At 42.6% G+C, this 16,726-nt stretch overlaps 1 protein-coding gene across 1 annotated transcript; it reads left to right on the top strand.

Annotated features, from left to right (window-relative positions):
- The first annotated feature begins 3,679 nt into the window (after window positions 1-3,679).
- On the top strand, window positions 3,680-6,779 carry LOC138146661 (TSC22 domain family protein 1). The gene is made up of 3 exons (XM_069068704.1): window positions 3,680-4,065; window positions 4,481-4,532; window positions 5,515-6,779. Exons 1-3 carry the CDS (start codon window positions 3,941-3,943, stop codon window positions 5,770-5,772), a joined length of 435 nt encoding a protein of 144 aa, XP_068924805.1. The 5' UTR covers window positions 3,680-3,940; the 3' UTR covers window positions 5,773-6,779.
- Window positions 6,780-16,726: the final 9,947 nt, after the last annotated feature.

The following is a 16,726-nucleotide window of genomic DNA, read 5'->3' as shown; positions in this document are numbered from 1 at the left end:
TGATTTGACTACTAAACAAAATGACTTAGTAAGTAAATGGATGAGTGATTGGGCCTTGGGATTCTGATTCTGTTCCTATAGCCAAATTGCTCTACAACTTAAAAGTAGCCCAGTCCATCACTTCCTCTTGGTTTCTCTACAACTCATAGTTAGAAAGAACCTCAAGAGGTTATCTAGGCCATTCTCATTTTCAAGTTATATTTTTCAGCATTCATATCTGCAACCTAACTTAGCAATCTGCGAAACATTATGGGGGTAGAAATGTGATGTTGTATAGTCTCCATTTGTGGACAACTTCATAAAAGCAGGGGAAAGATTATGTAAAAATAGCCCAGAAAATTAGAGAATTGGGGAAGGGAATTGTAAGGATTCCTCCTTCAAGTTGAGGGTTTATAAATATTAATTGCGTTTTTAAAATACAAATACTTATTGACAGAGAAAAAAGATTTTTGGTCCTTTTAAACATATCCAACAACTCCATGATTGAACATTTGCTTTGAAAATACAGTAATAGGCAGTTTAGTAATTGCTAGCAAAAAAAAAAAGCCTTATGATATCTTTGTCTCTGAATCTGAATATGGGATCAAATACATGCAAAGAAACAAAAATTAAATCTAGATTTTTGAAAAATTTTTCAGAAAGCATTTAATTTGTATTAATTTAAGACAAATCAATATTATTAAAAATTTTCATAATAAAAGTAGATCATTATTTTAATGTCAAGAAAAAGTTTTGTTGGTATTGGAATTTTATAACTTGAGGATTGCATCAGATATGATTAAATGGTGACCTTAAAGCTCCAAATGTTTTTTTTTTAATGATTTGATAAATTATAACCAAGAAATCACTAAGCATTTATTAAATACATGTTTTTGGACAGACATTAGAGACACAAAGACAAAAGTGAAACAGTTTCTACCCCCAGAGAGCTTTCAGTTTCTCTGAGGGAGACAGATAGCATGTACATATGTACTTTTCATTAGATGCTTGGGTTGAGTCTTAAAAGGAGCTAGGGATTCTAAAAGGTAGACATGAATGAGGAATTCAGGCTTAGAAGGGAGATGGGAGTACTCCATGTGAGGGACAAGGCAAGTTAGGCTGTATATTCAGAATTGAAAGAGGCTAATTGTGTACTAAGACTAGAAAAGTTAGCACAGGTTCCTGGTTAAGGAGGGTTCCTAATGCTGAACAGAATCGATTCTAGAGGTAAATGGGAGTCAGTGAAATTATTATTGAGGAGGGGAGTGACATGATTGGATCTGCAAATTAGGAAAATCACTTGGTAGTGACATTCTGCTCTTCATGGGGAATGGAATGGAATCAGGAGAGGCTTGAGTCAGGAAGACCATTTGAGAGTGACACTTTGTTTGTGAGCTTGGGTGACCAAAAAAGATGGTAGTGCTCTCAGCAGTATTCAGGAAGTTTGAAAGAGGGGTGAGTTTTGGGAGAAAGATAATGAATTCTTTTTAGACTTAATTGAGTTTGAAATGCTTATGGAACATCCTGTTTTAAATCGTCAGTAGACATTGATGATGCTCGACTAGAGCTCAGGAGGGAGACAGGGGCTGGACATTTTATCATCAGCATGGGGACAATTATACCCATATAAGCTAATGAAATCATGAGAGTATATAGAGAGAAGAGGTTCAGGACAAAGCCCTGGGGTATACACCCACAGTTCAGAGGTGGTATATGGATGATGATAAAACAAAGAACAAGAAGTAGTTGGACAGGTAAGAAGAGAAATGAGAGCACTGTCACAAAAACCCAGAGAAGAGAGACTAGTTGGAGGTGGTCAACAGTGTCAAGTGCTTCAGAGAGGTCAAAAAGGATGAGGACTGAGAAAAGATCATCAGATTTGTCAGTTAAGAGATCATTGGAAATTTGTAATTTAACATCAGATCCTGCTAGCTTGGTTGTAATGTGGCCTTGGGTTAACTTGTTTCAGTTTACTCATCTGTAAAATAAGGAAATTGTACTAGATTACCTCTATGGCCTTTTGCAGATCTATCCATGAACCTTTGATGTGAGCATATTACATGTTTATTCTACCCATATATATCCAATATCCAAAAGAAATGCTGTAGCATGTACAAGGCGTGATTCAATTAATAAGGTTGGCTTAAAAAACGTTAAATTTTGATGTTCTAATCACTTTGAACCCTGTATTATGTCACACATTGCTGTTAGGTTTTGGTTTTGCTGCAAATGATATTACCTAGACTGCTGTAAACTACTTGGTTCACCAGCTTTCAGATACACACTTAAAGGACAAAGATCTGTCAGCAGTGAGGATATTAAAAGGTCATTCTTGCACTTAGTAGGCCTTCCTACAGGTTGATTTAAGTATGTCTCAGACTTCAAAAGCATTTCCAAAAGAGGAATTACAAAAATGTTTGAACATTTTGAACTAGAGTGGTATCTCTGAAATAAGTTTTCAGGGTCAGAAGATACCTATTTTAAACGGGGGGGGTGGGTGATGGTGGCACAAGCTCGTGTTTTATGGAATGTCCTTTTAAAAGCATTTGTTGTCCATTGTCCCATTTCTAAGAAGGCTTTTTGGACAGCATAAGCTTGCCTCATTTTGTTTGTGGGTGTTGCTTCATAGAGTCTTCGGCCGGCAGAGGGCAGTATTGTAAAGTGAAATCCATCCTTTTGACTATTGCATTTCAGATTACTTTATAATCCTTTTCTATTTCCAAACTAACTTTACACTTCACTATAAACCAAATTGTTTCTCCGTGGGGTGCACATCTGCAGATATTCTGAAGTGATAAGGGAACTTGTGCTTGGCCTACCTTAGTCTTTGTACAGCCCTTTAACCAGCACCTCTTGCCCTGGGTTGGGAGGAGACCCCGATTTAAGCCCGGAGTGCTGTTTCAGACCCCCTGTCCTTTCCTCTGCTGTAGGGTAGGCCGGGGTGGGGGGCGGGGAGCTGGGGGATGCGGCCTGGCCCTGCAGATTCACGGTCTTGGTGCCCCCCCCCCCCTTTCCCGCCCCAGGGCCGCGCCTCCTCCTCGTCTGCCCCGGGCCTTTGTGTCCGGCTGCGCACCACCTCCTCTCCATAGGGGCTTGGCCCGAAGCTGTAGGGAATTTGGGATTTTGCAGGTAATGGAAAAAAGTCTTAGGAGGGAGGAGTGCGGCGCAGGCCCGGCCGGCCCCCACGCTGCTGCCCAGGGCCCGAGGGGGCTTTTTCCTGAGACTTTAGCCAGCCGCCTCGTGGGGTCAGGCCAAGGGGCCACGAGGCCCCGGGCAGCCGCTCGGAGTAGGGCTCCCAGAACGCAGCGCCGGCGGCAGCCCGCCGCGCCGGGCATGCTCAGAGGGCGCTCGCAGGCGGGGGGAGGGGCGGGGGGCACCGAGGCGCTGGACGGGCTAGTCAGCGCGGCCTTAAACGTAAGCACATGGGCGCCCCCCGATCCCGCCGTTCAGCGACCGTACTTGTCACTTTTTGGCTGAACTCGGCGGTCTCTTAGGCATTCAGAGGACAATTAGGGTATCGGGCTCTTCCCCACCCCCCACCCCACCCCCCAGCGGGATACAGAGGCGGACCCATCCCTAAGGAACTGCCGAGGAGTGGGGGTGGGGCGGCCGCGGCCGGAGCGGGAGGAGGAAGGAGGGAGAGCTGGAGGAGGGCGGTTCCCCGTGCTCTCCCAGCCAATAGCTGCTGTTGTTCTCGGCATATATTATGCACCGAGACTGGGAGACCTGGTCTTCAGTCGAGCGAGGGAGTAGGACGGAGCTGCTGCTGTGCTAGAGTTCTTGGTGCAGCAGAGTCCATCAGCAGCAACCTCCCAGGACCACGACGCCTCTCGAGCTCAGTGGTTTTTAAAAGCAGACTTGCCATCTCTTCTGCAGAAAGGCCAGAAGATTTTATGTAGCTCGAGCAAGGAGCCTGGCATTGCATTTTTTTCCGTGGGTTTTTTTTTTTGGCTGCAATTGCATGAAAGCCCAATGGTGTAGACCAGTGGCAATGGATCTAGGAGTTTATCAACTAAGACATTTCTCGATCTCTTTCTTGTCGTCTTTACTGGGCACTGAAAACGCCTCTGTGAGACTTGACAGCAGGTAAATGTTGACGCTGATAGGATCTTTATAGTTTACTAGCGAATTGCCCCTAATAATGCAGGTGAATGTTTTCAGTGCCGATTCCTTTGTCCATTGCTTTGGATGATGCTGAGAACTGCAGTGACATACATTTGGGTTGCTTTTTGAGCATTTTTAAATGGTCTTTCCTTCTTAGGTCTTTAATTTCGGGGAGCTGGCTTTCCCTGCATTATGTAATTTAGCTCTTTGTGGTTTACTAAAAGGGAATTGTTGGGATACTGAGGGAGGAGGAAAGAGATTGTTGTTGCATTGCACTTTATGGAAGAATCTTAGCGAGAAAAGAGTTCAGAGATAATAAGTATCGTGGAATAATGAGGTTTTTGTGTGGTATTTTTTTTAAAAATCAGTTACTGATGGCTTTTTTTTTTCTCTCTAGCTCCTCTGGTGCAAGTGTGGTCGCTATTGACAACAAAATCGAACAAGCTATGGTATGTGATGTCCTGATTATTATGAGTGCAGTCCAAAAGGGTTTTTAAAATATGGGAAACTCCACTAGAAAGGAGAGGTCTTGGGGGTTGAATTGGTGCACCCGTTTTTTCACGGTGGTGTGGCAAACGATTTGAAATGCAGAGAATCCACGTTTTGCCAACATAGCCCCCCACTCCTCCCTGTGCGGATTGAGAGGAGGCCCTCGGCTCCTCGCTTTATGTAAGGCTTTTACATAACGTGGGCTTTTAATACGACGTAAGGAGGATAAGGCCCCGCGCCTGGGCGTGCATTCTGTGGATTGCCGGCCCCCTCCTCCAGCAGTCGGCAGCATCCCCAGCCAGGCTGGAGCAGGGCCCCTTTCTCGGCCCACTCCCGTGGGGTCTGCAGGGGCCTCGTGAAGCGCGACGCTCTTAAAAAGCGGCCCCCAGCGCCAGGCCCCGCTCCATCTGCGGCCATTGGAGAAAAGTTTGGTTTTTCGAGCCTGAGCCCGATTTTCTCCTATTTTTTTATTTCCGCCTTGGCTGTTCTTTGTTATTGGAGCAGCGCCTGTGGCTCTTCTCACGGGATTCTCTGCCCACTGTTGCTAGGCAAACTCGGAACCTTTAATTCGGAGCTATAAATATCTCGCGCTCCCATTGGCTCCGAGGTCTGCCCAGGTTTCTGTGACGTCAGGCCTGGTCACGAAATGGGAGGGAGGCGGGGAGGGAAATGCGGCAACAAGCTCTGTCGGAACTAGCTGCAGCCGGCGCTCGGAGGAGGCGGAGGCGGCTGGGCCGCCGCCGCCGCCCGGCGTGTGGGCGGGGCGCGCGAGCGCCGGGACCCCCTGGGGTCGGAGCCCTCCTTCCGAGCGCCGCTGGCATGCGCGTTATTGTTGGGCCCCGGCCCATGGGGGCCTGAAGTGGGTCACCTATGGGGGACGGCCGGGCCTGCCCGGGCGAGCCCCGCCACCCCCTGAACGTGAGCCTTTGCTCTTTCTTGCAGGATCTGGTGAAAAGCCATTTGATGTACGCGGTCCGAGAGGAAGTGGAGGTCCTCAAAGAGCAGATTAAGGAACTGATAGAGAAAAACTCCCAGCTGGAGCAGGAGAACAATCTGCTGAAGACCCTGGCCAGCCCCGAGCAGCTCGCCCAGTTCCAGGCCCAGCTGCAGACTGGCTCGCCGCCGGCCACCTCGCAGCCCCAGGGCACGACGCAGCCCCCGGCGCAGCCGGCGTCGCAGGGCTCAGGACCTTCGGCGTAGCCTGCCATGGCCCTTCCCGACGGGCCGGAGCCCCCTGGACTGAAGCGAGCAGGAGATGAACTAGCAGGCGTCTGCCCCTCTCCTCCATTTCAATGCGCCCTCCGCACGGGAGCCGCGCCGGAGACGGACCGAGACACCGGGACACTTTTTTTCCAGTATTAAAACACTCAAATGCTTGTGGCTTGAAGAAACTTGTTAGGTTGGTGAATTCCGTGTCAGCCCCCGGGGGCCTGGGCAGCCCCCCAGCCCCTCCCCATGCTGGCGATGACCGGGCACCCCCTCCCCGCGGCCTCGAAGCCCAAGGACTGACACTGGGCACCCGCGAGAGCGACCTGCCCGGGAGGAGCCAGCGCGGACTGCTGCACGGGTGTAGGTAGCTCAGTATCCAATCGACGACTGTCACCTGCAGCATCAGTCACATTGTGTGCATGCACCTTGTGGAAGAAGCAGCGGCCGGGCTGCACTGTTAGAGCACTGAGAGGTGACAGGTAGCTGGGACCTAGGTTAACTTACAATGAAGATTATTTTGCCTAATGTATATTGTGTATGTAGTGTAAGTATTTTGTAAAATAGAAGACTGTAACTACTACTTAGGTTGTACAGAATGAAATTTAGTTGTTTCATTGGCTGATCTGAAGTTTGGATAGTCTTTTTTTATATATTATATATATTAAATGCTACATGAAGAAAAATGCACCTAAGCAAATGTTCGGAATTTAGAGGATTTATGCTGTTTGTGTAATTTCTGAAATTCCCTGGCTGCTTGATTAATATTGAAGTAAACCCCTGTTCACAGAAGTTGTTGGTTAAGACAGTTAAAATGCACCCCCATATGACTGATTCTAGCTAAGGAAATGAATCTGCCAGCCTGGGTTTTTGCATATTACATGTATAGTAGTTATGTGCATATGTTTTGTGCATGTTCTCTAAACAGTTGTAACCAGTCCCTGTATTTAACTGTGACGCTTGTCAACTTTCAATAAAGCATATACAATGTTGATAAACAAGTGTTTCCATATTGAAGGTTTAACAGCCTCCAGAGCTTAAAAATTTAAGTGTGAAGGTCAAAAATTTAAAAACAAAAAAGGTCCCCTCCCGTATTTTGCTAGGTGAGAGTGAGGGGGAAGGGCAGAGAGATTGAAAGAAGTTGGGAAAGTAGTGGTCCCCTCTCTCAACCCTCTTCTGTAGTAGGAACAGAAAAACTTAGACTCAAAATTTACACAAGTATGTGGATAAAAAGACTTGTGTTAGAAAAGGTTAACAACCAGTTCTAAGCGAGTCTGACTTCGGACACTTGCTCTCCTGCATTGAAAGCTAGGGGAGATGGGAGAACACCTGGATCAGTGCTTTGTAAGCAGCCTTGGGCAGAGGCGGTCTCCCGGCAACCAGCCCCGCCCCCTCACGTGGATTCGGGCATTCCCAAGCCCCAAAGCATCCCAGCAGAGCATGGAAAGAAATCTTAAAACTTCCTGGATCCGTTCTGTACATTATGAGGGTCAAAAGAGGGAAAACCACTGGGAAGCTGTATGGGATTTTGTGCCTCAGCACTATCTAGATAGCGAAACAAATGAAGAAAATCACCTAGCCAGAAATACAACAAAGAGGAAGCTATTCTTGGCCTCATTTGCCTTGAGTTCTTTTTTTTTTTTTAAAAACATTTAAAGGAGTGAATTGTATTTTTTTTTGTCATGTTTTAAATGAAGTAAGAAATGCTTTTTATTTTAAAATTATCTACAGCAATTGTGTGCTCTCTGGCATTTGTTTAGATAATATCTTTTTTTATGCTTTTGGTAGACACCCACCACGACAGAGCTACAGTTTGCAGGAACTTTAAAGAACACTGCCTCTGTGTGCTTGAAATGCGGGGGGGAAAACGTAACCTTATTATGTAGTTGAATTTTTTAGACCTTTTTATTATTACAAATTTAAAATCTACTTGACATTTAGTGTGTGGAATATGACTTTTAAATACTGCCTTCTTGAAATTAACACTCACTTAATTGACAAATCTCCCCCAGCACCTAGCCCAGAGCTACACTCTGCAAGCTAGTTACAGGGATCTAACCAAATATTTGGAGCAGGTCTATAGAAATTTAACTTAGAGAAATAAGAGACTTTTTTTCCCCCAAAGACTCCATTTTATGTTGAAATTTAAAATAAATTGCTAAGATTTGATCTCATAAAAATTATTCAGAAAAATTGTGCAGAAAAACCTCATCCGAAAATAAATGGCATTAAAAAAAACCCCACCAATCCTTAAAACCAAATACTGATTTGCCAGTTTTCAACCTGTTGCTAGTTATGACAGTTAACACTTCTGTGTGTTGTTTCTAAGATAATAGTTTCTAAAGACTTTACTACTTGCATACAACCCTTTAGTAGGTTGAAATTTGCTTTAGCTAGTTTATAATTGATGATTATAATATAATGATTATAGATTATAATTGATTATCACACTTGGTAAGGGGAATATGCTAAATTAGCATTGGGTGACATCATTTGTGGTAGTACGGGTCTTAATGCTTGTAATGAAAGGAGAAACATATGAGGAATTTTAACTTAAATGTTTACAATGAAATCCTGCACATATGGTATGTTTTAATAATCAGTGTTTATGATTTAGTGATTTGAATCTTTAATTTTTTTCAAGGAGATTTCTCATTTTAGAGGGAATTTTTTTTCCCTCAGACATTTCCCCACATGGTTAAGTTGGGAAAATATACAGTGCCAGAACCAATTATGCATTTAATTTTTAAATGAATCAGATTTAAAATAGCTGTTAATTCCATAATGGGCCCTATTCTTTCCATTGCTTTATTTAACTTACTGTTTTTGAAGGAAATCATTTGGGTCAGAAGATTTCAGAAGGTCAAAATCTACATCAGATGCTTAAAGCCCAAGGGCAGCAGATTGTATATTGATGAGAGTGGAGCAGGACAGAATGTCCAGGGGAACCAAAGTAATGCAGAGAATTTCACTCATCATCAGCTTTGGGGATTATTTAAAGTTTTAAGCTTTTAATGTTTTATTCTCCACTTACTATATAATATCAGCTTGTTTATATTTAAAGGGGGAATTGGGCTAGATGATATCTATGGTTCCAGCTGTAAAATTGTAGAATTCTATGATCTCTGGGCTTGCTTGGTTTCTCTTGAGATTAGCTTTATGTTACATTTCACCTTGCACTGGGAATGATGTGGGCAAAATGCATAGCGATTTGTTCCTCACAGATCTAATATGAAAAGCATAGTTTGGTATGGCTTTGGGTAGTTTTTTGTTTTTAATCAGGAATAAAGCCAAGTCTGGACTTTACTCAAAGCTAGGTTAACATTTGGTACTACAAAGGATGTTTTTATTTTATGATGAATGGTTCAGTACACAGGAGGGAAAGATGTCTCAGAATGAGGACAATAATAGGCAGGGCAGAGCATTTCTGCTTTAATAAAGAAGTAAAAGCCTAGAAGGCAACCATTTCAATTGAGTCTCAGCTAGGGAGAGTAATGGGTATCCTGTCAGGTATAGGTTTGAACAGTAATTTCAGTGCTAGGAAGCAGCAACATTTTAAACAGGAAAGATTAGAAATCGCTGAAAGGGCCTTCCTTTAAATCTCATTTTACCTTGGACCTCTTTCTATATTTTTTTTTTTGAAGGGTGAGGTGATAAGAGGAAGCAAGAGCTTCCAGACTTGTGATTATGTCAGTAGGGGAATTTGCCAGTGTAGACACTCCCTCTCCAGCTGTTAGGGCAGTGATGCTGTGACTGCCTGAAGCTCTGAGAGGTTAAGGGTTCTGTCTGTGGTCACTCACAGAAAATAGTGTGAGTCAGAGGGAGTACTAGAACTCAGGTCTTCCTGACTGCAGTGTTAGCACTTCTTTCCAACTAATGCTGCCTCTCTAGAATGAAAATTAGAATAACTACATCAAGTTATATATGCCCAGCTTGCCTCTCCCATGGGGTTATAGCTTATGTAAGTGAAAGGACTCTCATTTTACAAACCCAGGGCCTAACACAGGATGCTCCTGGTAAGTGTTCACTGAATTGAACTGATGCTTGACTGTTATAGAATAGTTTACATCTGTTTTCAGAATCTTCTGTTTGCTTTTCTGGAGCCAGACCTTCACCCTAAATGGTGTTCAGTCCTTCCATAGACAACTGGAATGGGGATAACAGTTGACTGGTGAAAGTAAAGTCAAATAGAATTCACAGAACCTGGCTTGATTCTGCACTGAAGCTTACATCCATAATCCTTTACATGCAAACAAAGGCATGGAAAGGCAAAGTACCCAAAACAACACAGCAAGTAGCAGATTTAAACCTAGGTTTAGGTTGCTTCACTCCGTAGCTTTCATTATGGAAAATGAGGAGAATCAGTAATTCTGAGAGCTGATATACGAGTAAAAGAAAAGTCTGTGAAAACCAAGTACCATGCACAATCATCATGTAGAATAAGCCTACTGTGTGCACAGAATTGTCATCAGCTCAATGGGAGGAAACTCAAGAAGTAGAAATAACTAAAGACACAAGGACATCATCTTGAACTTTAACAAGATGAATGTTTTGGTGCTAAGGCACTGCAAGTAGGGTCAGGTGGGCATACATGTATACCTATATAGGTATATAATATAGCTATAAAATTATATATGTATGCATATGAAAATACATAATGTAAATAAAATGAATATATAGGCATATAATATATAGGTGTATATATGTAAATACATAAATAAAATACAAATAATAATAGCTGACATTTACAAAGCACCATGTGCCAGGCACAAATATTAGATCCTCCCAACAACCTGCCCCATTTTAGGTATGGGAAAACTGAGTCAAAGGTTAAGTGATTTGCCCAGGGTCTGAGACCAGATTTGGACTTCAATTTTTTTAGCATCTGAGACAGTTTTGAACATGGCTCTTCCTAACTCCAGATCTGGCACTTTGTGCACTGCACCACCTAACTACCCAAGGTATGGTTGGATCTTGATCCAGGTTTGGAAAGAGGTAAAGAAAAGTGACCTGTATCACTGTGGTAGAGTTATCAAAGACCTGCAAAGACAGCCCTATATGGCTGGAATGAATGTCCTATAGTCTTAGGTTTCTGTAAATAGGCATTTAGATAAATTGTATATGTTCCAAATGCCACCAGCAACCCTGACCCATGTGCTTCTCGAATTGTAATTTCAGTGGCCCTGTGATGTGAAGGATTCAACTTACATCTTGGAGGAGTGGAAGCGATAATTATACTTTGTTGTGTTAAATAAAGCCCCCATTGAGAAATCTGGACAAATCTCCCCACTGCACAATCCAAACACTTGATGGCCAATTCCCAGCTTGCTGGTTATAACATATTAAAGGCAAATTTTATTAAGGAAAATAAGCCAAAGTCCATAAGATTTTGGAATGTGTTTTCCATTTCAAACATCAATAAAAGCCTTAAGGTTCAGGAGGGGGACCCTCTGTATGCTTCCTGCCTGACTGTGCCTTTGAGTCCGCTGGAAACTCTAACATCTCCTACATCCCACAGTAGTACTTCCCCATGTCATGACTGCTATATTCTCCTTGCCACGGATGCTACTTCCACAAACTCTGAAAACAGTCTTTTTTCTGGGGCACAGGGAGTCACAGGGAACCAGATGGTATTTAATGAGATGCCTTCATAGAAGGACTCATCCAGGAGAAGTCTTTGTGTCATTCTCAGAGGCTGACATATTCACCTTCCTTTGTTTCTTTTCCCCCCTAAATGTTTCTCCTCTCTAGCTTGCCTGTGTCTTGAGAAGTAGAAATTAGAATGGAGGAAGAGAATAGTCAAAGATTCTCATGCCTCAGCCAGTGGTCGGTCTGGCATTGCTGGGAAGAGGATTCCTCCTTCAGCAAAGGATACCTTCCCCAGATCTTGAGTTTACCTCAGTCACCTCCCTCCCATTAAGCACTCAGGCACACTGTGTAAACTAAATAGGGAATCATCTGCAGCCCCCACCATTGCTCAGGCTTATGTGTCTTTTCTGTATTGAGTCCTTCTGGCTAACTCAGTAGGTTTATAAACTACAGAATGTAAGCTTTGTCTTATCTAATCTTTCCCCAATGCATAGGTTACACCTACTAACATGTTTCAGCCATATCCGACTTGCTGACCCCATTTGGAGTTTTCTTGGCAAAGATCCTAGAGTGTTTTGTCATTTCCTTCTCCAGCTCATTTTTGCAGATGAGGAAACTGAGGCAAACAGGGTTAAGTGACTTGCCCATGGTCACACAGCTAATAAGTACCTGAGGACAGATTTGAACTCAGGAAGATGAGTCTTCCTTTCTCCAGGCCCAAATGTGCTACCTAGCTGTTACCCAGATATGCCGTCTATTATCATGGTGCCTGCTCCAAATGCTTAGTTTAGTGCCCAGCACAAAGTAGGTATTAAATGCACAGTATTCACTATTTGGTTGTTACTTCAAAGGGTCAAGTGTTAGGCCCTGTCAAAGAGGCCAGTCACCTTCTCCCCTTCTGGCACCTTCTTTAGCCCAGTCTGCCTAGAAGTTATTGGAACTGACTGTGATTCCCACATTGGCATCAAGGGCACAGGGAGAAGATTGGTGGTGGTCCTCAAAAGGCTTCCTTCCCACAGTAACTATGCTGGGGCATTGGCCTTGAGCTACATTAGGATACCTGACTGGAAAGATAGAACTCAGCGTAGGGAAACACATCCCTCCATCAAAGCTTTTCTTATAGGAGGAGAATCAGAATCCGTCTTCCTCCAATTTTCTCACCCATTTCATACTGCCTCCCAAATACACAAATAAATGCAAGGTAATTCTTTAGAGAGAAGGAGATGCACTTGCAAAAGGGGAAGGAGTCAAAAGAGAACTCATTTCAGCTGATCTTTGAAGGAAGGAAGGAAATTCTAAATAGCCATGGTAAAGAGAGGGTGCATTCCAGACATAGCGAAGGGATACCATGTGTAGGAATGTGGAAGCTAGAAGGAATGAAAAGCATCAAGAAAGCTACTTTCTCTAGACTAGTAAATGCCTGAAAGGAAAATATGCTTAATCCTGGAAGATTAGGTTAAAACCAAGTAGGGCAGGGCTTTCAATACCAAGCCCAATAGTAGTTTTGTGTTTTGTCCCAAATTTAGGTAATAGGGAGTTATAGCATTTATTGATTAGGGGAGCAACATCTTCAGGCCTGCGCTTTAGAAATATCACTTTGCCAAATGTATAGAAGTTGAATTTGAAAGGGGAAAGACTTGAAGCAAGAAGTCTAAGGAGGAGCCAGTTGCAATACTCCGGATAAGACCTGTTGAGTGCCTGGACTGGAGGTCCCTGACCATGTGAGTGGGCAAATAAAGGGTTAAATATTCAGAGTGGGGGAGCGTGAGGAGTCAGGGATGTCTCTGAGGTTGCAGCCTTGGATGATCAGAAGGATTGTTGGAGCTACAACTGAAATAGAAAAGTTCAGAAGAAGTTTGGGTTTTGCATAAGTTGAATTTGATGTGACTAAGGGATATGCATGTCTTAAGGGATAGTGACTGATATGGACCTAGAGCTCAGGAGGGAGACTAGGACTGGATATATAAACCTAAGAATCTTTCTGTGATGTGATGATTAAGCTCATTTTAATTGGTAAGGCCACAAAGAGAGAGTAGAGAGAGAAGAGGGTTCAGAACAGAGTCTTGGCTTACACCTGCAGTTAGGGAGCAGGATATAGATGAATATTCAGGAAAAGAGACTAAAAGGAGTGACTCAAACAAGGAAAGACAAGAGAAAATTGTTCTGTATTTTTCTTTTTTCTTTTTTTTTAGTGGAGAAAATTTCTAGGAGGAGGGTGTAATCAGCAGTGTCAAAGGCTGCAGAGCAGTCACGGAGAATGAGGACTGAGAAAATGGCCATGAGGTTTGGCAATTAAGAGAGCTGTGAAAACTTGCAGAGAACAGCTTCAGGTGAGAGGAGAAGAGAAAAGTCACACTATCAGGAATTGAGAAGTGACTGAGAGCGGAAGGTGTGAGTATAGACAGCTTTTTCTAGAAATTCACCTCCTGTAACAGGAGGAGAAATATGGAACAGCTTGAGGAGATGATAGGATCTAGGGAGATTTTTTTGAGACAGGGTGGGGGTGGGGGTAGATCCTGGACATGTTCGCAAGGATGGGGAATTGCTTCAGGAGAGATTGAAGATTAGAGGGAGGGAGAATAATTGTGAGGGCAATTTGTCACAGGGCAGGGTATGAGAAAAGGTACGAAAGGAGCCTGATGAGAAAAACCCATCCTTCTGAGCTGCTTTAGATTTGAATAGCTTAAACTTGTAAAATTATAAAATATTTTTATTGTTCAAAGCACTTTCCCATCTGTCATCTCTTTTTACCTTGACAACAACCCTATGTGGTAAGTAAGGTAGATAATATTTTCATGCAAATATCAACAGTCAAATCAAAACTAGAAAAACCAGGTCTCTTGAACATACTAGAATCGGTCTATGGAATCATTATTCCCAGGACCAGATTTACAAATTGGTAAAGTTTATGTGTTGTGATTTTCATATAGCCAAAAAAAGCCCCTTCTTCCCTCCAGTATAACTCAACACTTTGTAACCTGGAAAGCTATAAAAGTTCTAGGGTCCCTTCCAGCTCTAAAATGCTTTGATTCTATGTCCCCAGATAAATTTACCTTTCCTCTGAAACAGGTTTCTGAACTTGACTATTTCCATCAGTCTTCTAACCTTTTTAGCTTAATTACTGGTCCAAGTGTTCTTTCTCTTACTGACTTCGAAGAAGATGATGACCTTTGTGAGAAGGCTTTCACAGTGTTGTCACAGAGCAGATATTCTGTCTATCTAGTTACATTTTTTTTTCCTTACTTCCCTCTTGGGGAAAACAAAAGAAAAAAAATGCTTGTAACAATAAGGTAGTCACACAAAACAAATTCCCATATTGATCACAGTAAAAAATATAGGTTTCTTTTTGCACCCTGAGTCCAAGACCTGTCTCTCAGAAGGTGAGTGGCATGCTTTATCAGGTAGAATCACAACTTATCACAGCATTGATCAGAATTCTTAAGTATTTCAAAGTTCACCAGGTCATGTCAGTGTCCCTGGGTAGGCATTATCACTCTTTCACAACCATAATATTCAGAGATTTTTCTTATTTACTTTTTTATTCCATATAATCAAATTCAGCACTATGATAAGACTGATGTTTCAAAGGACAGTACAAAGACCCCTGAAGCTGGGCAACTGGCTCTTGGACACTCAAGCAAACAGAATTAGCAGTAGAGTTAATAGGCCTTTTTATCTGGAGGAGGCCTTAGATGTTGTCTAGTCTGACCCCCTCATCTTACATGTTGAAGTGACTTATTCGAGGCTACCCTGATAGCAAGTGGCACTACCTTCACTTATTGAATTTGGCACATTCAATTGAAATCCACAAGTGTTTGCTAAATGCCTACTTTGTTCCGGGCACTTTGTTGAAGAAACAAAGACATAAATGACAAACATCGGTATCTTCAAAGAACTTAAATTCTGCTTTACTAAGACTGTCTCTTTCTATTTACCAGGAGGTTGGGATGTGGAATTGAAAACCATGCTGAAAAACATAGCTTGGCTGATTTTCAACCACAGGCAATATAGAAACAAGGTCGAATAGTGGGGGAAGAAAAAACAAAGGTCCTTTGTCTAATTTTTTTTAATGTTCCTGTTACGCTCATCTTTCTCCTCCCACCCCTCATCGCATCTTGAATCTCACACACGTATGTATGTGTATATGTATATGTACATATACATATATAATATATATGCATGTGTGTATATATATGTATATCTATATAAAATCTTCCTAATGGATTCCATTCACTCTGTAAAAAAACAGGACTTCTTAATCTTAGGTCTGAACTAATTTTGATCATTGTATTTCAATATAATCAGGGTTTTTTGTACCTCTTTGTATTTTGTTTTGTGCATTTGAAAACATGATTCTGAGAAGGAGTACATAGGCTTCTCTAGACTGACTGCCAAAGGGGGAGTCCATTCAGCAACAAAAACAATTCTAATCCCTACTGTTAAGGAAGGTCATTTAATAAATCTCCTCCAGCATCTTCATCCTTCTTGAACATATAATCTGTCCCATTGTTCATGGACATGGGCATGTGTTCCATGCTCCCACATCCTCCATTTGAAGAAAGAGTCCCCTAGCAGACATATTTGCCCCTCCTTTCCTTTCTGGGTCTTGATCCTGACTGTCTGTATTTGTTTTTCCATTATAGGACCCTTCTCCTAACCCCGTTTTCAGGTCCCTTTTATGTGTAATCTTTCCATTAGAAAGTAAGCTCCTTGAGGGTAGGAACTGTTTTTCTCATTGTTTATATGTATATCTTCAGTACTTAGCACATAGTAATAAATGCTTATTCATCCAGGATACAGAGAAAGGAGCTTTAAGACCTGTTCATTCACAAGTGGTGCCTCTTCCTGGCAGTTCCCAGCATTGGACTCCCCAAATCACTTATGTCATCTGGCAGCAAGGAAATCTTTGCAACTTGACCCTGGGTGCAGATGGGTAGGGATTAAAGCCAACAACATTTATTAAGTGCCTACTGCGTACCATGCATTCCACGAGGCACAGGGGATATAAAGAAAAAAAAGAACAAAAACCAAAACAAAAACCTCCCATCATTCCTGGATGTCAGAGAAGCCTGTGATTCTGCGCTTTGTTATCAGCTGAATTCAGATGGTTGTTATCATGTCCTCTGAGGTACAATTATAGCTCCATGGGTCTGGGAGGTACCCAAAACCTGTTACTAGTGCACTTAGCATTGTAATGCAGACACTGGTCTATTCTCACAAAGGTTCCTGAAGAAAGGTTTATAGAGTCATAGAGAAGGAAGGAAGGAAGGAAGAAAGGAAGGAAGGAAGGAAGGAAGGAAGGAAGGAAGGAAGGAAGGAAGGAAGGAAGGAAGGAAGGAAGGAAGGAAGGAAGGAAGGA

The sequence above is a fragment of the Petaurus breviceps genome, unplaced genomic scaffold (genome assembly GCF_028583685.1).
Source record: "Petaurus breviceps papuanus isolate PSGF00001 unplaced genomic scaffold, PetGlider_PUasm1.0 90769, whole genome shotgun sequence".
In the NCBI taxonomy this organism is placed as follows: domain Eukaryota; kingdom Metazoa; phylum Chordata; class Mammalia; order Diprotodontia; family Petauridae; genus Petaurus; species Petaurus breviceps.
The sequence above is the reverse complement of the archived record's forward strand: the minus strand, read 5'-3'. Positions and strand labels throughout refer to the sequence as shown.